This window comes from Martes martes, assembly GCF_963455335.1.
Source record: "Martes martes genome assembly, chromosome: 7".
Taxonomy (NCBI): domain Eukaryota; kingdom Metazoa; phylum Chordata; class Mammalia; order Carnivora; family Mustelidae; genus Martes; species Martes martes.
Genome location: NC_137894.1, coordinates 63,049,327 through 63,072,696, shown reverse-complemented (window position 1 = coordinate 63,072,696; position 23,370 = coordinate 63,049,327). Strand labels below are relative to the sequence as shown.

At 36.5% G+C, this 23,370-nt stretch overlaps 1 protein-coding gene across 2 annotated transcripts in view; it reads right to left on the bottom strand.

The window, feature by feature from the left end:
• The window catches only part of GOLM2 (golgi membrane protein 2), a 106,504-nt gene that overhangs the window by 57,311 nt on the left and 25,823 nt on the right, over window positions 1-23,370 (bottom strand). For both annotated transcript variants that reach the window (XM_080807884.1, XM_080807885.1), the window contains exons 2-6: window positions 15,114-15,168; window positions 8,762-8,864; window positions 6,944-7,034; window positions 2,874-3,018; window positions 2,281-2,361 (exon numbers count right to left, since the gene is read on the bottom strand). In XM_080807884.1, the coding sequence (XP_080664010.1) occupies window positions 2,281-2,361; window positions 2,874-3,018; window positions 6,944-7,034; window positions 8,762-8,864; window positions 15,114-15,168 (475 nt within the window). The remainder of the gene's footprint in view (window positions 1-2,280; window positions 2,362-2,873; window positions 3,019-6,943; window positions 7,035-8,761; window positions 8,865-15,113; window positions 15,169-23,370) is intronic.

Below are 23,370 nucleotides of genomic sequence, written 5' to 3'. Positions count from 1 at the left end.
ATACAAATCAAAACCACAGCAAGATACCACCTCACAGCAGTCAGAATGGCTAAAATTAACAAGTCAGGAAACAACAGATGTTGGAGAGGATGTGGAGAAAGGGGAATCCTCCTACACAGTTGGTGGGAATGCAAGCTGGTGCAGCCACTCTGGAAAACAGTACGGAGGTTCCTCAAAAAGTTGAAAATAGAGCTACCCTAAGACCCGGGAATCACACTACTGAGTATTTATCCCAAAGATACAAATGTAGTGATCCAAAGGGGCGCATGCACCTGAACGTTTATAGCAGAGCAGCAGTGTCCACAATAGCCAAACTATGGAAAGAATCTAGATGTCCATCAAGAGATAAGGGGGTAAAGAAGATGTGGTGTGTGTGTGTGTACACACACATATGTGTATATGTGCATATATATATATACATACACACATATGTATATATGTATATATACACACAAACACACTGAAATACTATGCAGCCATCAAAAATGAAATCTTCCCATTTGCAATGACATGGATGGAACTAGAGGGTATTACACTAAGTGAAATAAGTCAATAGGAGTAAGACAATATTAATACAATCTCTCTGATATGAGGAGTTTGAGAGACAAGGTGGGGGGGGGTCGTGGGGGGAAGGGAGGGAAAAAAATGAAACAAGATGGGTCCAGGGAGGGAGACAAACCATAAGAGACTCTTAATCTCAGGAAACAAACTGAGGGTTGCTGGGGGGTGGGAATGGAGGAGGGATAGGGTGGCTGGGTTATGGACACTGGGGAGGGTATGTGCTATGGTGAGTGCTATGAATTGTGTAAGGCTGATGATTCATAGACCTGTACCCCTGAAGCAAATAATACATTATATGTTAACAAAAGAAAATGCATGCAAGTTGGTAAACAACCCTTGTTCATATCTGAATAGGGTACTTCTATATACTAAAAACCTACAGTTTATCCTTTGCAAAATTTGGGGTGAAACTTAAAAAACAATCAAGGGCAATGTGAAAGAGATTAATCAAGCTAAAGCTCAGTAAGTCTAGGATTGGAGTAAGTGCTGCAAAATTCAGAATAATACATGGTCCGTGTTCTCAATATTAAGTTAAAGTTGAGTTAGTGGTTCTAAAACTTTAGCATAGATCAGATTCACCTGGAAAGCTGGTGAAAACACAGATTACTGGGCTTCATCCCATGAACCTCTCATTCAGTGTCTGAAATGGAACCTAAGAATTTGCATTTCTAGCAAGTTCCTAGGTAGTGCTGATACTGCTGGTCCAAGGACCACACTTTAAGAATTGCTGGATGACTTCATTACTTCACAAACAAATCATGCTCATACTAACTCTGTATTTTTAAATTCCTGTTACTGCTCTTGTCCTTGCCTTTATTTTAGAGGCATATACTGTGAAGTGGAAACCCAAAAGAAAAGACATAAAAGAATTTGAAAAGATGACGAAACTATACAAATAAAAGGACTAATATTCATTCATTTGGACCTCGGACACTTGGCAATTTGAGCCACACACAATGAGCTATAACCAAAAGAAGTGATTCCTAAGATTGGAAAAGGAATCAAAATAGCCAGGAAGAATAAAAGACATGCTGTTACTTCCAATTTTTCACCACAATAAATTGGAGTCAGCAGGAAGGGGTGCTTATGACAACCAAGAAACAGAAATGGCAAGAAAAACAAAGAGACATGTAAACAAACAAACAAACAAAAACAACCACTGAACAGGACTAGAAGTCACCCAGAAGTGACTTCAAGTGGAAATGGTAAGAAGCAGACACATTAATGAAGAAAGAAACAGACACTGAACAGCAATGGCCATAAAAGAAGAAAAAGAAAAGTAGGGAATAAACTATTAAAGTGTGGGGTAATTAACTGAAAGGACAAGCCAAGTCCTAAAAGCCTATATAAGGATATTACCATGCCATATTAAAGCACACCAACAATACAGCAATCTGGGAACATTTTGTCTCAAAGATATGAGCCATATATACTTTTAGTAAACACAAATGACTCTAACATAGGGTAACTGTCATGAGCAATAACTCTGAGTTAAGAAAATGTTCAAATATAGTTGACTCTTATCAACACAAAAACAGTACTTTAGCAAAATTTTAGCAAGATTTTTCAAAACAGTTGGATCCTAAACAAGTCCTGGCAATTAATGGGTAGTTAATTAACAGAAAATATAATCTTCCAGAGATCTATGACTTTTCTCAAATGACTATGACTTTTACTAAAAAAGAGGGTAGGGTAAATACTCTGATAACTTTTACTTACCAGTAGGAAGATCTTCAACTTTTGCAAGGTCATTCTCTTCTATTCCAGGCATTCCTGCATCACCACCTCGTTTGATTTGTTCTGCCCAGGTAACAAAAGATATGATTTTTTTTTAATAAGATTTATTTATTTTAGAGACGAGAGAGAGACCATGGGAAAGGGTGCAGTAAGAGGGAGAGAATCTCAAGCAGACTCCACGCTGAGGGTGGAGCTGATACAGGGCTTGATCCCGTGACCTTGAGATCATGACCTGAGTCAAAATTCAGAGTTAGCCACTTAACCAACTGAGCCACCCCAATAATTCTTTTGTTCCCTTACATAATTGAAAAGGTTTTGAACAAATGTAATAATCAGTTTCTAAAGCAATAGGCTACATTGACTGCATATCATTATATCTTGCTTTGGACACAGTTGTAACTCTAAAACAATTTACTCTTTTTTCTTTTCTATCAAAAAATCCAAATTTGAAACAACACTGACACCTAATCATAGCGGAGCTAAAATCAAGCAATATTCTTTATGACTGAAAATGTTCACTTCAAAGTGAATAGAAAAAGTTAATATCCTATTAACACAAAACAAAATAGTAATACCTTTCCCATGTGGAATATGATTGCTTGATGGTTCTTCGTTCTTATCTGCAGCATTCTCAGCTACTTTGGGAATGTTTTTAGGTACTGCATGATTGTTTATACCCAAATCATTTTCATCTTTTGATTCAAAGTTGTTTGAGTCTTGCTGTTAAATAAAGATTTGGTAACAGTAAATATTTTTCAGTTCAAAAGATTAAGCAATTGACACAACTACCAATTAAATGTTCTGAAACAGTTCATTTTCTGAAGCATATACTATGGGTCCAAATTCCAAACACTTGGAGATGTGGGATATAATACTATTTTCTGTTCAGTTTTTAGACCTAATATGAAATAAAAGAATAACACTTTTTAAAGTCTCTAATTATAGTAATTGGTCTAAAGTGTTAGGCAGAGGTAATTTTCTTTGGCCATGCTGAGGGAGTGATGCTGCAAGATAGTCTTGCTGAGCACTGTAGGTTGCTGTGGAGGACTACAGCTGGGCATTATCCTAGGTGCTACGGGCAGGATGGGTTCTCTAAAGGCCTATGGTGTGATCGAGCAGGATGGTGGACTAAAGAAGGCTGGCACATGGGTGCCCCCTCAAGTGTGACAGATGGCTAGTGACCCTGCCAGGCTTTTCCAGAAGCAGAAACAGCAAAGGTGGAAAACAGGCAGACTTCTTTCTAGGTGCAATGGCCACCCAAGAATAGGAAGTAATGGCAGAACAATACACAGGTCAGTGTATTCTAACATGCTTCTAACCCAATCATCTCTTTGGAAACTTGAATCTTCAGATACCTGGTTAGGCCTGACTCAATTCTATTGGTGGGTCAGTTTTGCCTTTCATATTGGTTGAGTGACCTCAGTGGAAAATTGAGAGAGGCAAGGAGTTATAAATACACATACTTGTGTTGCCACCTAGGTCCTTCTACTTAATATTTAATGCATATATAGATGCTTTGTCAACTCTAAAGCACTATGCAATGTTACAAAAAACAATATACTAAAAAATCTAAAGGAAATCTAGAAAAACAAGCCAAATTATAAAAATTCGTTATAAAAAAACAATAGTACTAAAAAATCTAAAGGAAATCAATAAAAAACAATAGTACCAAAATATCTAAAGGAAATCTAGAAAAACAAGTCAAATTATAAAAACCTGTCACAATAAAGAAGAAAAGGTGTTTTGACAATCAGGTATAGGTATTCCAGTGGGGTTGGCAGATAAAATTAACAATAAACATTTGCACTGTGCTTCATAGTTTACAAACTGCTTTCAAATCTATCCTCTAGTAAAGTGAACAGCTTTGGCAATAATGAAGTCAGACTGAGGCTTGAAGAAGTTCAGTAGCTTATCCAAGGTTACCAAGATAGAGAGTTACAGAGAAAGGATTCAAACCACAGTCTTCCTCACATTTCCTGGGAGCCAATTCTGAGCTTAATATTCGATGAGTGAAATAATAACACTGAAATTTTTGAACATGTCAATAGGAAGGCTGAGGGTAAGAAAATCCATGAGGTACAACCTGAAGAGCCAGGCTGCATCTCTGTGCATTTCACTATAATGCTATATCATAAGGCTATTTCTATAGTACTCCTTGTAGAGGTGGATAAAACAATTAATACTAAGCAAAACTTAAAGTCAACAAATTACTGCTCAAAAATACTTTCCCATTTAAAATAGTTAATGAAGATGAATTATTAAAGATAGTACCTTGATATGATTGGACAATAGCAAATATTTTTTTTTTTTTAAGATTTTATTTATTTATTTGATAGAGATCACAAGTAGGCAGAGAGGCAGGCGGGGAGAGAAAGAGAGAGAGAGAGAGAGAGAGGAGGAGGAAGCAGGCTCCCTGCAGAGCAGAGAGCCCGATGCGGGACTCGATCCCAGGACCCTGAGATCATGACCTGAGCCGAAGGCAGAGGCTTAACCCACTGAGCCACCCAGGCGCCCAATAGCAAATATTCTTAATAAAATTAGATGGCTTTCTAAATGCAATGTTGGTGAGGGCCACCTAAATGTTTTTTAAATAAAACTTTTTATTCTGAAATAATTTTAGACTTACAGAGAAGTTACTACTCCTCACCACATTTCCCTTAATGTTAACATCTTATGTTGGCACAGTCCATTTGCAAAACTATGAAACCAGCATTAGTACATTATTAACAGAACTCCAGACTTTATTTAGATTTCACTTCTTTTTCCATTATGCCCTTTTTCTGTTCTAGGATCCAATCCAGAATACTGTATTTCATTTAAGCCCTCAGGTCTCCTTAGTTTTCTCTGCTCTACAACAATTGCTCCTACTTTATAGCATGAAAGCAGTAAACAAATGACTATGGCTGTGTTTCAAAAAAACGGTATTTACAGATGCTAAAATATGAATTTCTTTTAATTTTCCAATGTCATAAAATATTCCCTGGTTTTTTTCAACCATTTTTAAATGTAATAACCATGTTTTGCTTATGGGTCGTATGGAAACAGGCAGCAGGTTGGATTTAGTTTGCAGACCTCTTCATCACAGTAATTTCTAAGGTAGGCATGTGGCTGGTTAAAAAAAAAAAATCCCTGAATACAACTTATGCTTGTTTCATACAGTTTCCATTAGAGTTGTTCCAATGAGAAAAACAACTGAAATTTCAAAGAATCAATTTATTAAGGTAGTAGAACAGGGAATGAAGGATAGGGAGTAGGACTAGCAGCTGGCCAAAGGGTAAGGGCTGGTGCGCTACCCTAGAAAGGAGAAGTTCCTCCCCTCTTTGTTCCATTTAGGGCAAAATAAGGGTAAATAAGAACTGGAGAGAACATTAGTTAACTAATAATATAAAAATAGCCTAGTACACACTTGCCTGGAAAAAAGGAAAAGCTCTCATCTGTGCTTCTTGGGAGAACAGAAGAGAGTAAATTTATCCCCTTACTGATATATTGATCTTATAATAATTCAATTGCAACAGCAAACCCCTCTCTTTCTTTCGTGTTCTACTATGCCCCTCTAGCCATCTAGTGTCTCAATAATACCTCTGGCTGCCTTCAATGCCTCTATGCTAAGATGGTAGCTCACTCAGTCACTCACTGTCATCTTCCAGCAATCTATGCTCACACTTCTTCAAGGCAGACTGCAGATGAGCAGCAGCTACTCCACTTTGTAGATTGAAAAAATGAAACAGAAAGAACAATGCCCTCGATATTATGCTATAAAATAGTGAGTTAGCCAAGAACAAATCTGGTTTCCTTAACTTCTATTTTTATTTTTTTTTTAAGATTTTTTTATTTGACACAGAGAGAGATCACAAGTAGGCAGAGAGGCAGGCAGAGAGGAGGAAGCAGGCTCCCCGCTGAGCAGAGAGCCCGATGCGGGGCTCGATCCCAGGACCCCGAGATCACGACCTGAGCTGAAGGCAGAGGCTTAACCCACTGAGCCACCCAGGTGCCCCTGGTTTCCTTAACTTCTAGTCCTGTAGGTAAGATGTTAACACTTTTCACTATTCCATCTCTCTTTAAATCCCAAGACTTTTTACAAATCATGGTTAATCAGGTAAGATTATAAGATGCAAAAAAAATGCATGTCCTAATGTCTAGTAATTTTCAAATTCCTTCCATTTCTAGCAGGGCCTTCATAATATATAGCAAACGAAAATGGATAAATTAATAAAAGAAATTGCCACCCCCAAAAACATGAATCAAAATGACTAATGTTTCATTTCTGTGTTCTAAGAAAAGAATTTAAAGTAACAGAGATTAATACTTTATGAACAGGTATCTCAAGTTTTTTCTATTTCTCAAAAGCATAAAGTAAGAAGTAACTGATGGAATATCCACTTTACAATCTGAGAAATATATTAATAGCAAATTTATTTTTAAAAGTCAGATAAAAAATATTTAACGCAAAATTAGTTACAAGAGTTGAGGTTATATTTTTGCAAATGTCTAATTTACTCAGCAATAAAAACACTGCAAGTCAATTTTAGATACTGGCAAGCTAGAATACTTAAAAATATAATGCTTTATGACAAAAGTACATATTTTAATTTCTAAATTACAAGATTTATAACAAGAATGTATTCTAAGTATTTTTTAAATTTACCTTTTGTTCCTGCAAAAACTGGTCAGCTAACTTTTTAATATTTTCTTCATGTTGTGCTCTTAACTCCTTGATCTGTTGTCCACACTGAAAACTAAATCACAGAGTCATTCTTTTAAGCTATATTATCTTGGATTGACTTCTCAAAGTTGTCTAGAAGTTGAAAACATACATTTACTAAGATAAAGTATTCAGTTAGCAAGAGGGTGGGCACAGGACAAAGAAAAGACATAAAAATAGCTCACAGTCAAAATTCTGAGAATATTTAGGATAAAGAATACTATAAAGCTAATTAAAATAACAGAAATTAGAAAGATGAAAAATTATTTTTATAAATTACATTTATAAAGAAACAACTATCAAAGCCAATTTCAAACACAGAAGAGAAAAAACATTACAATGAAAACCATGAGACCAATATATAGTAACAGATGAGAAAACAAAGAATTATGAGTTGATAAGGAATAGGAGCAGATGATTCATCCAAAAGATAGCATTTCAACACAACAGTAAGAGTCTAAACCATAAGAAGAACAAGAACGGAAGCAACCAATAAATAAGATAGAATGGAGCCATCAAGAAAAAACGTGAAGGAACAGAAGAGATAAAGATTGGGAATTTCCACTGGACAAATGGTCATAGAATACAAATATATCATTCATGCAAAAAGGAACAAATAGTTGTAAAATATACAGAAAAATGTTAACTTTAACCATTAAAAGTACAATTAAACTTCTTATATGTATATATGATAGTACCTTATTCCTATACTAGCAAAATTAAGACTGAATTATAAAAGCCAACACTGGTAGGGGTATAGGAAAATATTTACATTATAAATTAGTACAATGATTTTTCATATATGTGAGACAAACAAAACCAATAAAACATTTTGTCTCAGGAATACTGTATTTGAGATACCAGTGAAATATACCAGTGAGATATACCAGTGAAATAACATAAGAGAGAGAAATCCTTTTTGCATTAAAATTTCTATAGCTGGTGTTTACGACAGTAAGATAAGGAAAACTACAACAGTCCAGCAATTGGGAGAGATTAACAATTGGTACACTAACAATTTGGTACACTAACATGCTGGAATAATATATTACCCTTGAATATGCTAACTCTCTAATTTTATAGATAAACTGAAAACTACTGAATACTACTGGGTTAAAATACATGTACGTAAGTCGATGCATACTGATTACCTACAAGAGTAGGAAGTCAGAAATGGATACATGGTGCTTTAAAATATGGTTCATCTTTCTAGTTTTGGGTATGCAGATCCAAAAGATACCTTTCATTGTAAAACTGATTAAAGAAATAACAAATTTTTAAAGAGTGATTGCTAGAAAGAGGTTCCCTGACCTCCTCACCAACTGAGTGTAGAGGTGTACAAAAGAGGACTGAAATACAAAGCAGGAGCTGCTGGAACTCAGTCCCTCAGCCATTCTGGGGACACCTCCCAGCATGGGCTTTGTCTTCTGGATGCCCCTCAAAGAGAACCACAGATTTTCCTGTCAGTCTTTGCACATCTAATGCAATGAAACTCAGGCCTTGCAAGATTTTCTGGCTGACAATGAATTCCTCTATATGGGCAGACTAAACATATCTTGTAAAAGATATTTTCATGGTGTTTAACATACCAAAATAAAAGAGAGTAGATTTTAAAGAGGCAAAGGAAGACAACAGAAAAGGAATTTAAAAGACCTAAGGAAATAAAAGAAAAAAACAGGAATCAGAAAGAAAGAAAGAAATTGTCCAAAAGTTGGACAAATATTCCAGATTCATAACTATTTGTTGCATATAGCATCTTACCTCTCATATTCTAATCTCTTCACAAGGTAAGTTGTGTTCTTCCTGTAGTCCTGAAGCTGGTCTTCTTGTCGAAGAAACTCCTGACGAAGTTCAGCAAGTTGCTCTAGCCACAGAAAGAATCAAAGGAATACTGTTTACTCACTCTAATGCTTCTTATCAAGAAATTACGGGATTTTAAAAATTTATATACACTTCTCAATTTATTTACTCAAACTCTCGGGCAGTTAAATTATATAATTAGTACCACATTTAATTGTCTTTTATAACACAAGCATGGGCAATAAAATTTTTTTAAGATTTATTTATTTATTTAAGGTGGGGGAGAGAGTGAGCAGGGGGAGTGACAGAGGGAGAGGAATAGGGAGAAAATCTCAGGCAGACTCTGCACTAAGCAGGAGCCCAAGATAGGGGCTCTTCTCTTGACTCTGAGATAGTGACCTGAGATGAAACCAAGAGTCAGATGCTTAATAGCAACTAAGACAAAAACAAAAAAACCCTAACTCTTTAAATCTATCTGCTTTATAAAAGGGGAGTGTGTAGGGGGGGGTGCCTGGGTGGCTCAGTGGGTAGCCTGCTTCCCCCTCACTCTCTCTGCCTGCCTCTCTGCCTACTTGTGACCTCTGTCTGTCAAATGAATAAATAAAATCTTTAAAAAAAAATAAAAATAAATAAATAAAAGAGGAGCAGGGAATCAATGTGTTGGCTATGGATAGAGAATTCACGGTTTCTTTTTCATTCTAAATCACATTTGACTCCCAAGTTAAATGCCAATCACTATGGATCTCATTTCTAGTTCTGCTACTAATGCTAGGTTCACATATACTATAATTATATTTTCAAAGCTTGTAATTCCTGGACAAGAGCTCAAAGTTTTAGTTGTAATGAATACCATGAAATTCCAAGCTGAAGAGTAGATTAAAAGTGGGACTGGATGCTCTTCCCCACCCCCTGTCCCCCCAGAGAAGGGAGGCTGGGACGGGCAGAGAGAGAAGGAAAGAGATCTTACCACGCCCAATGCAGAGTGGGAACCTGCCGGGCTTGATCTTACAACCCTGAGATCATAACCTGAGCCAAAATCAAGAGTTGGAAGCTTAACTGACTGAGCCACACAGGTGCCCCAGATACTCTTTTGTTCACATTTAATCCACAATCACTGGCCCCACATTTTGTAGATTGCTCCCTCTTCACGTGACCCTACAAATAAAAGAAATGCAGCCAGAGAAGAGAAACATCAGTTTCTTAAATGGAGGATTAAAAAAATTGGGGCACCTGGGTGGCTCAGTTGGTTAAGCAACTGCCTTCGGCTCAGGTCATGATCCTGGAGTCCCAGGATCAAGTCCCACATCAGGCCCTCTGCTCATCAGGGAGCCAGCTTCTCCCTCTGCCCCTCACCCCTTTCATGCTCTCTCTCTCTCTCTCTCAAATAAATAAAATCTTTTTTTAAAAAAATTAGCTAACAGCCTTAGCAGTAAGCAAAAGTAGTAGTTAAGAAAGTCTTAATTTTTATAAATGGCAATAGAAGTCTTTTCTATATAAAGTAACATCTCTTAAGACTAAATATATCTAATCATAATGTACCAATATTATAACATCTACTTCTCATGGAAGGCTTCTAAAATTAGTTTTATTACTTTAAGGGCACTCCAAAAATGCTTGGGATATAAGTTTTCAAAAAGCAGAGGTAAAAATATATTTATAATGTAATTATATACATGTAAAAAACTGGACTAGAATAACAACATATCAAAGTGCTACCAGTGATCATGTTTAGTGGTGGGATTCTGAGCATATTTTTTTCTCTACTTTCTAAATTTTATTGTGGAATCATAACTGTGACAATGACAACAAATAAAAATTTTAAAGTCAGATGGACACTTGCTGAAGTATATAAATAAAACATTTAACAACATGCATATTAATAGTTATACTATAGTATAATAACCAGGGGTGAAAAGTTAATGATTCACATAAAATGTTTGTAACTGATAATTATGTTTATATATTCAAGCCACGTTTTTTATTTAAAAAAAATTTTTGAGGGCACCTGGGTGGCTCACTCATTAAGCATCTGCCTTCAGCTCAGGTCATGATCCCAGGGTTCTGGGATCAAGTCCCACACTGGGCTCTCTGCTCAGTGGGGAGCCTTCTTCTCCCTCTCCCACTCCCTCTGCTTATGTTCCCTCTCTCACTGTCTCTCTCTGTCAAGTAAGTAAATAAAATCTTTAAAAAATATATTTTTGAGATAGAACACTGTATAAGTTTAAGATGTATAACATGTTGATTTAATTCACTTATATACTATGAATGATTACCACTAAAGCATTAAGTAACACCTCCATCATCTCACATAATCATCACTTCTTTTTTGTGGTGAGAACATTTAAGATACACTCTCTTAGCAATTTTCAAGTACACAATACAGTATTCTTAACTATAATCACGATGTTGTTTATTAGATCCCCAAAACTTGCTCATCTTATAACTGAGAGATTGTACACTTCGACCAACATCTCCTCATTTTCCCCACCCCAACTTCAACCCCTGGTAACCACCATTCCATTCTGTTTCTGTAAGTTTAGTTAAGCCACATTTTAACTTTCTTTTTACTCTATTAATTCTCCAATGTGTAAACAAGGTTGATCTTCATAGTTTTTCACCTATTACAACCACGTCAGATAAAAATAGCAAATCAGATGTCAGGTATCCCTGAATAACACATTCTGCTTATTACTTGACCCCTGGCCCCATCTCCTAAGACACAGAGGACTAGAGGTAGGACAAACTCTGGCCTCAGCTATGGATGTTGATTCTACAGAGACAAAGAGATCTCAGCAAGAGGCAAAAAAGCCTTGTAGATGTATGGTCAGCCAGTTCAGTGAACCTGTATTCAGGCAGGAAAGATTCTAAAACTGAGAAGTTATTGCAATTAAAAAAAATGAGCACCACTAAGCAGCTAGCCACTAGAGAATGTACTTCAACTGGTGGTCTTTAGGCTTCTTTTCCCCCACACAGTAAAATAATTGAAGTAGCTAAGTTTATCTTCAGAATGAGACTGAGGCTTAGTATGATTTCAAGATTTGTGGGGCGCCTGTGTGGCTCAGTCAGTTAAGCGTCTGCCTTCGGCTCAGATCATGATCCCTCATGATCCCAGGGTCCTGGGATCGAGCCCCGCATTGGGCTCCCTGTTCAGCGGGGAGTCTGCTTCTCCCTCTCCCAGTCTCCCTGCTTGTGTTCCCTCTCTCGCTGTGTCTCTCTCTGTCAAATAAATAAATACAATCTTAAAAAATAAAAAAAAAAAAGATTTGGGATGGCTTCTCCTCCTCCCCATACAGTTTTTCCCTAACAACATTGGAAATTCCTTTATAAAGAAGTAAAGTTTTATTTCTAACTGGAAATAAAAGGCTTAAAATACAATTGCCAAAGAAAAATAAAACATCAGTGAGTTCCAGTCCATGTAAAATATCAGATTCTTTTCTGTTTGAATACAGGGAAAGGATTATAAAGCCGGGAGCTAATTGGTGCTTTAACACAAAGACCTGAAAAGGGGAGAAGTAAATAGATCGGAGAGCAAAACTAAAGAAAAATTTTCCTATATCTCAATTTTACCTTCAGCCAATGGCCATGTTTTTAAAATTTTTTTAATTGTCTTTATTCTACTTCATTTCTTGCAGTATATTTTATTTTACTTTTTAAATAGGCTCCACACTCAACATGGGGCTCAAACTCAAACCCCAAGATTGAGAGTTGCATGTTCTACCCAACTGAGCCAACGAAGCACCCTTGTTTTCTTTATTTTAAACCCAAAGATACTCTGTGTCTACTGTGGCTCTCCCTGAAAACCACAGCAGGATTCTCAGAGTAACTTAACAAGAGATCAGGTCCACAGCTGATCATGCAGAATGTTCTACTTCTGACAGTAACACCAGGGTATATTACAGAAAGGCATGGCCATGTTCCTTCAAGAGGGATGTAGTTAAGAAATGGGTTGCCTAGAACCAACACTTAAGGCAAAAAAAAAAAAATTACTCCTAGAAAATTTTTATTTCAAATTTCCTTTTAGTAATAGGCATAAAAATAAGGTGAGCTATTCAAGATAAGTGGGTATATACTAAAATGTTACTTTGTTATCTCAGGGATTAAAAACCAACTCTCATTCCTTTCATTTCCCAAAAAATATTAACTACCATAAGGTTTTTTAGAGTCTTAGTATTAATTCCATTACACCCACTATTAATTTCAATGAAAATAGTCCAATTTGAATTTTATAGTTGATCTGAAGGTTGTTTCAGTAGAAATAGTTCCTAAAGTGCAAAAAGTCCATTTAAAAGAATATTCACTCCTAAGAGTCCAAACTTCAGTAATTGCACGAAGACCAGAAGTTGTACAGTTATGAGTTCAAATCAAAGCCTTTCTTACCTTTCTTTCTAAAGATTATCACAGAAAATTTCCAAACATCTCAAGATCTACTTCATTGCACACAATACAATAAATAAAGATTTTTACTCAGTCACATGGGTTGTCATTTACTTTGGCATTGACTAGCAGAAGCCACTGGACTTCTTATTCACCTGATCTATGATTATTTAATAGGAAAGTACTTTGATGACAAACAGAATCATTTGTTAAAATAGCAAGCAGAGGGGTGCCTGGGTGGCTTGGTGGGTTGAGCTTCTGCCTTCAGCTCAGGTCATGACCCCAGGATCCTGGGATTGAGCCCCGCATCGGGCTCTCCGCTTGGCAGGGAGCCTGCTTCCCACCCCCTCTCTCCCCTGCCTCTCTACTTGTGATCTCTGTCAAATAAATAAATAAAATCTTAAAAAAAAATAGCAAGCAGAAAGCAGCACTGACAGAGTGGCATCTTCTGTGTCTTCCTGATGTACTGCTGTGAGTCAAAAAGAGTAAAACATGGACACAAAGGCAACAAAAACAGATATGGCCACCCAGGAACTAAACTTCTAAGAGAACGTCAAAGCTGTTCTAAATCACAGATAGTAAAAAATAATTTTTTTTTCAAGTTACAACACACACACACACACACACACAAAATGATGGTTTTGCTAGGTGAAGAGCAAAACTTCAATAAACTACAAAGCCAGCTCAGGTTAGCTTCTTCAAGTGGATAATAAAAATGTAACATCTAGGGGCGCCTGGGTGGCTCAGTGGGTTAAGCCGCTGCCTTCGGCTCAGGTCATGATCTCAGGGTCCTGGGATCGAGTCCCACATTGGGCTCTCTGCTCAGCGGAGAGCCTGCTTCCTTCTCCCCCTCTCTCTGCCTGCCTCTCTGCCTACTTGTGATCTTTCTCTGTCAAATAAATAAATAAAATCTTAAAAAAAAAATGTAACATCTAATTCTACCTAAAGAGTATTAAAATGGTTATAGAATAAAGATATATTTTTGAAATTACAAAGCATTTATTAACCACATACAAAATCTTAGAGTCATTGTTGCAAAGTTTTAAAATAATATAGTGCTGTAACTAAAGGGTGAGAGGGACAGGGGGGTGCTCTTCAGACCCCAAATTCCAAAGGCCAGTGATGGTGTGAAGTAATGTAAGGAAAGTATATAGAGTTTATTCTCCTTAACAATTATTATTTTTTATAAAAGCTTTAGTGATATATTATTTCACCTAAGGGGGAATATATATATATATATATATATCTCCAGGTTTCTTCCTGGCTTCTTTCTTTCTTTCCTTTTTTTTTTTAAAGATTTTATTTATTTATTTGAGAGAGAGAGCATAAGAGCAGGGAGGGTCAGAGGGAGAAGCAGACTCCCTGCTGAGCAGGGAGCCTGATGCAGAATGTGGGACTAGATCCTGGGATCCAGGATCATGACCTGAGCCAAAAGCAGTCACTTAATCAACTGAATCACCCAGATGCTTCCTTCCTGGCTTCCTTCTTTCCAAGTTTTCTTTCTGTTCTAAATTTCTTTCTATTCCCACGGTATCTAAAACACTAAGCATGGAGGACCTGTCCAAAGCTCCTCTAGACCTGAATGGATTATTTTAGCAGCTGGAAACAGTACAGAGGGATTATCCCTTAACCTTTTCCCTAGAAATCTGATAGCTTCTGAAACTACAGCTCAATTTTCTCTGATGCTTCTTTTAACAACATTTCATTGCATGAAACCAGTCTACCATGCAAGATTTAAATGCAAATTTTAACTTGTATTTATTATATATAAAGCAACATTATAATCTTTTATTCTATCTTAAGACAGAGGATAAATGCCTTGCCATCACAGGAGCTCTGTTCAAAAAATTTTATTTCATTTAGCTAACTATTTAATTCTTGAGGATTTTAGACATTTAGTGAACTTTATTTATCTTTCATCTGCAATTAAGTTTCTTACCCTTTAAATGATGTATATCTGCCATCTGATATGATATGTTGCTCTGTAGTTTAACCTGAAAAAAAAATTAAGTTTCATTTTACTATAGAATATACAGTTTTGCTCATATTTCCTTTTTTTGGCTCATATTCACTTTGAGCTTGATCATAAATGCAAAAGAAAAATCCTTAACTTATATAAACCCACCTCTTTACAAAAAGAATTAAGAGATAAATTCTGATTTTGTAATACTCATTTTAAATTTGCAAAAGAATATTCATTTTACTTAATATATAGTCTAATAACTTTCAAACATTTAAAAGTTTGAGCTGAATATTGCTTAATGGGATTTTTCAAAATCTTACCAGAAGAGACCTCTTATTAACTCTGTATTAAGAAAAGAATTAATTATTAATGGCAAATCAAAAATAACTAATGCTTATTAAGCTCCCATAAGATAACATATACTACACAAAACCTATAATTGTGGTCACTGCCCTTTGAGAGCCAGTATAAAAGAACAGTAAGAACTTAGAAGTATACCAAAATATGACTCAAATTAAGGCATAGCACTTCATTTAAATCTTTTTTTTTTTTTTTTAAGTAATCTTTACAGCCAACATGGGGTTCCAATTCACTACCCTGAGATCAAGAGTCACAAGCTCTACCAAAACTGAGCCAGCCAGACACCCCAGGCTTAGCACTTAATTTTAAAAAATTTTTTAAAAAGGCCTTGGAGAGCTAGGATTCATCCACAAAGAACTACTGTACCAGTTCTTGCTTAAAAAGGCTTCATTGAATTGTTAAATGCAACTAAAATATCGCTACAAACAGGTTCCCTTGTCACTCTCAAGAGTAACTTTACTTTACAGATTCATATTGATCAGAAGCAGCACCATGAGTACCAAAATGATTATGATAAATACCTCCTCAATCTCTGAAGAGAAAGCTTTAAAATTCTTAGTTTGAAATAATTATAGATTTGTAAGAAATTGCAAAGACAACACAGAGAAGTCCCATGTACCCATCACACAACTCCCCCAGTGCGTACATCCTATATAACCACGAATAACATCTAAACCAAGAATCTGACATTGGTACAACATGTAAGCATAATTCTATGTCATTTTGTCATATGTATAGATTCATGTAACCACCACCAAAACCAAGATACAGAATACTCTATACTCTATCATCACCAAGATGTCCCTCATACTGTCCTTTATATTCAAATCTATCCTCCTTCCTCAAACCATTTCTAATCCCTGGTAACTACTAATTTATCCTCCATCTCTGCAACTTTGTCATTTCAAGAATCTTATATAAATGGAATCATATAACATGTGATCTTTTTTTTAAAAAAAGATTTTATTTATTTATTTGACACAGAGAGAGAGAGACCACAAGTAGGCAGAGCAGCAGAGGAAGAAAGAGGGGGAAGCAGGCTCCCTGCTGGGCAGAGAGAGCCCAACTGGGGGCTCGATCCCAGGACCCTGAAACCATGATCTGAGCTGAAGGCCGTGGCTTAACCCACTGAGCCACCCAGGCTCCCCAACATGTGATCTTTTAAGATTTTTTTACTCAGCATAACACATAATTATTGCATATATCAACAGTTCATTCCTTTTTATTGCTGAGTAGTATTCCATGATATGAATGTACTACTGTTTTTTTAAAAAATTCAACTACTGTATATTTTTGTGGTTTCTACTTTTTAGTAATTACAAATACAGGTGCTATGAAAAATCATGTACAGATTTTTACATGAACATTAGTTTTCACTTCTCTGAGACAAATGCCCAGGAGTGAGGTTGCTCCTTTTCTAAAGGCCATGTCACTTTCATTTACATTTTAAAAAATTACTATGCCAAGGTACTGGATGAGAGAATATAAAACAACTGGAAAACATGAGAGCAGCCTCAAGGAATCAGTAGACAAGGCAGCACCTAAAGCAGTATAATTACTGTAGGAATTCAGGGATGAATCTTAGCTGATGCGATCAGGGAAAACTTTCTAGATGGGATTTTATCTGACTTAGGCTATGAAGGCTAAGTAAAATTGTAAATTGGTAGAAAAAGACATTTTAGATAGAGGGGATTGCGTAAGAAGAGTTAAAGAGCAAAGAAAGCATGAGGCATGAGGTGCCTCATGGCTCAGTCTGTTAAATGCTGCCTTCGGTGCTCAGGTCATGATCCTGGGGTCCTTGGATTGAGTTCCGCATCAGGCTCCTCACTCAGCAGGGAGTCTGCTTCTCCCTCTCCTCACAACTTGTGCTGTCTCTCGCTCTCTCTCTCTTTCTCTCAAATAGATAAATAAAATCTTTAAAAAAGAAAGAAGGAAAGCAAGCAAGCAAGCAAGCATGAGGCACATATGAAGACCTGATCAAAATACTGTTTGGTTATAGCACATAATAAAGGGAAAAAAACAGTGAGAAAGAAGATTAGAAAAAAGTCCTTCAGCCCTAAGAAGAGTATACTCTTCCAGTGACTTTCAAATTTCAAGTGAAAGTTTATCCATAACAAATAACTAATGAAAGCATACCTGTTCTAGTCAAAACAGAAGTGGCAATCTAGGAGTCCCTCTTTCTTTTTCCCCTAGAGTCCTGGTAGCTTTGAAGAATGAAGTTTAAAATATGATGTTGACATTCAGTCATAAAAAGGAATGAAGTACTTGTACATGCTAGAGTATGGGTGAACCTTAAAACATTATATATGCTAAGTAAAAGAAGCCAGTTGCAAAAGAACATAGGGTTTCTTCTGGTGGTGATGAAAATGTTCTGGAATTAGTGGTGGCTGCATAGTACTGTGAATTTATTAAAAACCAAACTGAACTGGAGAAAAAAACCTGAACTGCACACCTTAAAAGGTTAAGTTTTATGATATAAAAATTGTATCTCAAATTTTTAATGCAAAGAAATAGAAATGAAAATGCCAAAGGTATTACAGGGACTGGATATGAAACTGGGGATAAAATAATGGACAAACTCCAGGCACCCAAGAAGTTTATTATTTAGGAGAGGCAGTCAAGTAACTTGTCAATTTTAATACAGTAAAATAAATGCTATTATTAGGTCCTACAGACATGACAGGAAAATTTAGTAGAAACATTTAACTCCTTAGAGGATGAAATGCCTTAGGGGAATGAGGGGTAGCTTCTGGAGATGATAGCTAAAATATGTCCAGTAGGAAGAGTAATGTTTTGCCAGGTAGAAGTGGGCTGAGGGTAAGGAGGAAAGATATTCGAGGCATGTGTCAAACTCTGAAGTGAAAAATACCACACATTACAAAAGCTTCAAACAGTTCTAAGAAGCTGTAACAGACAGAAGGAAATAGCAAGAAATATGCAAACGTAAGCAAGGTCCACATTATGAATGGTCTTGCCAAAAAATGTGGATACATTCCAATGGCAATGGTCAACCTTTAAAGGACTTCAAGCAAGGTAAAGAGATCCAATTTGCAACCTGGTTTCAGTGTGATGAATGGACCAGAGGGACAAGACGAGAGAGGGAGACCAGGTAAGGAAAGTAGGAGAACAGGAGACCACTGTTGCATTTCAGGTAAGAAAATGATGGTCTAGGCCAGGGAAGGGCACACTATGGCCTGTGAGCCAAATCTGGCCTGCTTCCTGTCTTGGGAGGGATGTCAAGCTAAGGATGGTTTATACATTTTTTTTTAAATGTTTTTTTATTTTAATAAACATATAATGTATTTTTATCCCCAGAGGTACAGGTCTGTGAATCACCAGGTTTACACATTTCACAGCACTCATCATAGCACATACCCTCCCCAATGTCCATTTCCCCACCACCCTCTCCCATCCCCCCTTCCCCCAGCAACCCTCAGTCTGTTTTTTGAGATTGAGTCTTTTATGGTTTGTCGGTTTATACATTTTTAAATGGTTGGGAAATCAAAAGAAGAATAATATTTTGTGAATTAAATGAAATGGAAATTTCAGTGTCTATAAATAACGTTTTATGGGAAACAGCCACATCCATTCATTTACATATTATCTCTGGCTGGAGCTACGGTGATTGTGACAAAGACCATATGGCCTGCACAGCCTAACGTATTTCCAATATGGCCCTTTATGGAAAAAAATAGTTTGCCAACCTCTGGTCTAAACTAATAGAATAATAGAGAAATAAATATATGTAGGAAATATGAAAGAGAATGAATGAATAATCTTGCTGACTGATTAGATAACAGCGGTAAAAAAAGAAACACCAGGGACAATGTTTAGATTTCTAAAGTAGGACACTAAATGAGTAAGGCTGGAATACACCCCAATAGGGAAGCAAGAAAAATAGACTTGGGGTGGGAAGAAGTGGGGGAATGATTTTTTTCAGGTTTGAACCTAAGGCCACTTGTGACACACCCCAAAAGAGATCTAGAAAAGGTCTGGAGCTTCTGCACCACTGAATTGAGGCTCATTAGCATATGAAAGGCAATTAAAGCCAAGGGAACTGTGGTGAGATCACTGATGGAAAGCTGCAAAGGTAGCAGGAGAAACTGATACCAATTCCTGCAGCCGATCACTAAGAACTACTCTCCAATCATTTGTAATTAGCCTCTGTTTACATTCCTTTATTTTCACTTCCTTTATTTTCAGGATCCCCCTCCTTTTTCTTTGCATTTTTTGCCACTCCAAAGAACATAATCATCTTTTTTTATTGTTTTCAACAAGTTAGCATGACTTTTTAAATCCATTTTTATGATGTTATTCTAACTTCTCTACACTCTATTTTACTTGCTTTTTAAATTGCTAGAGAGATGCTGTTCTTAAATGCTAGGCTATGAGTGCTCAGCTTCCCTAAACTGCCTCTTTTGTATCCTTATATACTTTAAAAAAAATTTTAATGGAGGAAGGGAAATTCAGTCTATAGACCACAAAAATAATACAGGATTATATGAGCAGTACTGCTTTATTCTTATCATTTTAATTTTCCCTTCAATATTCTTTATTGAGAATGGAGATGGTGATCCCAATAGCTTATATATCAAGTCCTCACATTTCAAAAGCTGCTCTGGAACGATGTATTTTACATGGTATTAAAGAGAAAAATCATAGCTTGTCTAAATAAGTCTTTACTTACTCCAAGCATAATAAATTTTCTACCCCATTCCTTTGCCATGAAGAATTTTTCAGTTAGCTTCTCAGACCCCACACCCCCTTATGGCACATTGCTCCCTTAGCATCTCGTGTTCTCTATTATTCCTGTCAATCTTTCCAGCAGAAGTCTCACAATAATCTTATATTTAATGTTTAGTATTACTGGCAAGTACCAGTTCCCAATTTCTCTCACTTCCTATTAAGAGTAGTTTCACTGTGCAAGTTATCACACCTTCCACATGCCTTTGAACAGAGGTGCCAAGGATTTGCTCAAAGATCTCAGCAGAGCCCAGCTGGTAGATCATTAAACCCAGAAGTTCTCTTCCCTCTACAGCAATTTTACTGTATTGCTCACTTTCAGACTCTTGATGTCTGCTACTAATCTGTTCATCTTTTTGACATTGCAATATCATAGGCGTCTGATCTCTCTTCTCTCCATATATACCTCATCACCCCCTCCAATTCTTATCTAGCTTCTAAAATGTTTTCATAAAGAATCCTTCTAACATTCAATGTTATCCTTTCAAGTGAATGTGTTTTCAGCTAACATGAAACTTTTTTATATTCTTGCAAAATCTAATATAAAGCAATGACTTAATTTTGGCTTTAATCTTATGTTTTCCACCATCTTGAGTCTGTTTATGAAAACTTTTCCTATTTGGTTTCTATTTTTTTTACTTGCACTAATTTCTTCAACTTTGTCTTCCTTTCTTTTAAGCTTCTCATTAATCAGTTCTTTAAACTCCTTTGGCTTTAACCCTCTGAGAGTCTTCACTTCTTTTAATACTTCTACCATCTCATCATCTTCAAAAGGAAGCTTGGCTTCCCTTCTGATTATTCCTCCTCATAGTTTTAATTTTCTGGTATTCTAACATGAATTTGCTTACCTTTAAATGACTCTGATAAAACTTCCCAGTTGTTTTGAAACTAATTTAAGTTCTCACTATTGCATGATCAGAAAAAGACATTTCATTTTACCACAAAACTCTGTTGGAACTGGCAATGCTATAGGAATACGTTTTTTCCCCCTAAATATATTCCAGACAGGTAATAGTACATAAACTCTAAGAAGTATTATTTAATCATTATTTTATGAAAGGACTCTCACTGTCTGGCTATACAGGTCCCTTTTGGTCACTTTCAGACTTTTGCCAAAATTCCCTTTTTTACAATATGCAAGATCTCAAATAATTTCTCTATCAAATTTCTTTGGGGATGAGAGGTATGTGTTAGACATGCACACACACAGATGCACGTGTGCACACAAACACAGCTCCAGGCCCTTGCCTAATTTACATCTATCAGATAGATTCCAACCTGGATTCCAACATATCCTTCAAAAACCCACAATACTCAAAATACCTTGCCTGACTCAAGGCTACTGGTAAGAACCTCATATTCAATCCTGTCAAAAACTAAACATTCTTTTATCACACACAGTCCTATTTCCAACAAGAATGTCACCTTGTTTGTCTTCTACTCCCAAGGTTTATCAGAAATGACAATTCCATGAGAACAGTAACTGTGTCTCTCACTCATCCCTGTGCATCCGTCCCGGTAAATGTTTGCTGAATGACTCCCTAGATTTTCATGCTCCATACTCTCTGTACTACATAGTTTTCTACTTAAATTGTACTTTATTCATATTTGTATAATTCTAATTATCCTCCAAGACTTCTAAACTCCCTCATTTATTTCCCCTTGTTATCAACTTCATTGCCATAGGCCTTAGTTTCCCTCTCCTCTTCTGCAATGCTTTCTTCTCTGGGATTTGAAGTCGATCTATAATTGGCGGATTATGCACGCTCTCTTTGGCCTTTCCCACATTAATCTCTTAAAATGTGTTTACTATCATTCCTGAAACCTTTTTTTTTCTCTCTTCCAAGACATATGTTCTTTATCTCTTTCTTTAGTAACAATTATCTTCTGATAGTTTCCTATAGCACTTCTCACTCATCCCCAGCTATTTCATCTATTTTCCTCTAATCTTTCTTCCTCCAATACCTAACACTTAATCTCTATATTTTTACCAACTTTTTCTGAAGCTCTTTTAGTGCTTTCCCCATCCCACATGGCTACTTTGAATTAATTTTGGCAGCTGTTACTAGATCAGTTGCTCTGCTTCTCTTTTCATTCTGGGACCTTGAAAATGGCTCAGCTGTGCATGCTTCACTTTCATTATGACCTGTTCTTGGGCAATCAGCACAACTTTGACCATTGATCCCAAAGGTTATATATAATTGGCTTTTTACAGATGTCATTTCTGGCTCCTTTTTCTCCACACAAGAAACATTTTTCTTTATATCTCATACTCAGATGATTTCTAGAGGCAATTCTATCTTCTGTAATGTAACTGCTAAACCTGGATCATGCTCACAATCACCTAGGGAGCCGTAAGAAATACATATTCTTGCCTCCTCCACCTCACTCCAATGTGATTTAGTAGTCTGGGAATGGGCCCAGAAATCTTTTTTTAAAAGCTCAAGTGATTCTGATAAGCAGCCAGGTTTAGTGATTGAGTAATCTATAGTATGTCTTTGGCCGGCACCTATACCAGCTGGATCAAAATGGGATATTGATACAAACTGATGGGTGTAAATTTTTTTTTTAATGTTTATTTTGTGTTGGGTCTTGTGCTAAGTGTTTTACAAGTATCACTACATTTAATTCTCACAAACATCCTATGCGGTAGACTTTACATTTTACAGATAAGGAAACTATACTCTATTTCATATGCCTACAGTAGATTCTGAATATTCTCCCAAGCAGTGCCACACAAGAGTCTGTGCTCATGACACTGTGCATATACTAGATCAGAAGTAAATAAACTTCACAGAGTGCCTGGGTGGCTTAGTCAGTTAAGTGTCTGCCTTAGGCTCAGGTCATGATTCCAGGGTCCTGGAATCAAGCCCCACACTAGGCTCCCTGCTCAGCAAGGGAGCTACTTCTTCCTCTTCCTCTGCCCCTGCTCATGTGCTCTCTCTAATAGAGAAATAAAATCTTTAAAGATGAAAGAACTGAGAGAAGAAAAACAAGAGTCTGGTGTCATGGAAGCCAAGAGCACAGAGAGCTGGGTGAAAAGATGGTGAGATATCAGGAGTAGGAAGAGAAAATCCAAATGTGAACAAAGACAATTCTCTTTTCAAGAAATGTAACTCAGAAAGGAAGA